Source organism: Coffea arabica, chromosome 4c (assembly GCF_036785885.1).
Source record: "Coffea arabica cultivar ET-39 chromosome 4c, Coffea Arabica ET-39 HiFi, whole genome shotgun sequence".
NCBI classification, from domain to species: domain Eukaryota; kingdom Viridiplantae; phylum Streptophyta; class Magnoliopsida; order Gentianales; family Rubiaceae; genus Coffea; species Coffea arabica.
In genome coordinates, this window is record NC_092316.1 from 10,655,144 (window position 1) to 10,655,935 (window position 792).

Here is a 792-nt window from a genome sequence, read left to right on the forward strand (position 1 = left end):
ATGAAAGCTAAAGGAATTGTCACACAGGGGAAGGGGACAGCAAGCAAAGAAGAAGCTCTTGCCGTAAGAAGTGCTCTACTGATGGCCAAACAAGCAGGATGGACAAAAATTATAGTCCATACAGACTGCAAATCAGTGGTTGAGCAGATCAATAGAGGCAGTGAGTATGACTACAGTACTGCAACTATCTTAGAAGACGTACAAGAACTTAGTTTAGGCTTTGAAAGATGTTCTTTTGTGTTTATCGCTAGAACTGAAAATCAAATCAGCCATGCACTAACACTATATGCAGTAAAGCTAGTACATGATATTGACTGGGAGCATGATTTTTCGATATGGCTGACTGACTTAGTTAAGAAGGATATGAGGTTAGTATCCCTTTTTTGTAACTAATCCTGGTAAGGTCAAGTGTTAATATTTATAAATTGTTATCGTCTGTTGAAAAAAAAAAAGTAAGCAAATGAAAATTAAAAAGACGAAAAGAAAATACATATGTAAATAAATGTTCAGCAAAACTTTTATTTAATCATGGACTAGAGGCTTCACAAATAATTCGTATGCCGAGTTGAGTCTAAGTTTATCATAGATACTAACTGTAAATATTAAATTACAAAAGATTAAAAAAAGTTTCCGGGGTATATTAAGAGAATAAATAAATTTTCTTGTACCTTAAGAAATTTAATAAACAATGAACGTAATTAGTACTTTCTATTTCCTTCATTTCCTTGTTTAGAACCACTAATTAACTGTGACTAGAGGACTCTGACTGACTACAGGACTACAGGACCATGA

The 792-nt window shown here is 33.6% G+C and overlaps 1 protein-coding gene across 1 annotated transcript; it reads left to right on the plus strand.

Annotated features, from left to right (window-relative positions):
- LOC113738936 (uncharacterized) lies at positions 1 to 792 on the plus strand. Its single transcript, XM_027266201.1, has 2 exons — positions 1 to 368; positions 777 to 792. The coding sequence occupies exons 1-2, from the start codon at positions 1 to 3 to the stop codon at positions 790 to 792; spliced, it is 384 nt and encodes a 127-aa protein (XP_027122002.1).

What these genes read in the sequence shown, in the direction of transcription:
- LOC113738936 (XM_027266201.1), top strand. Translation starts at nt 1, where the DNA reads ATGAAAGCTAAAGGAATTGTCACACAGGGGAAGGGGACAGCAAGCAAA.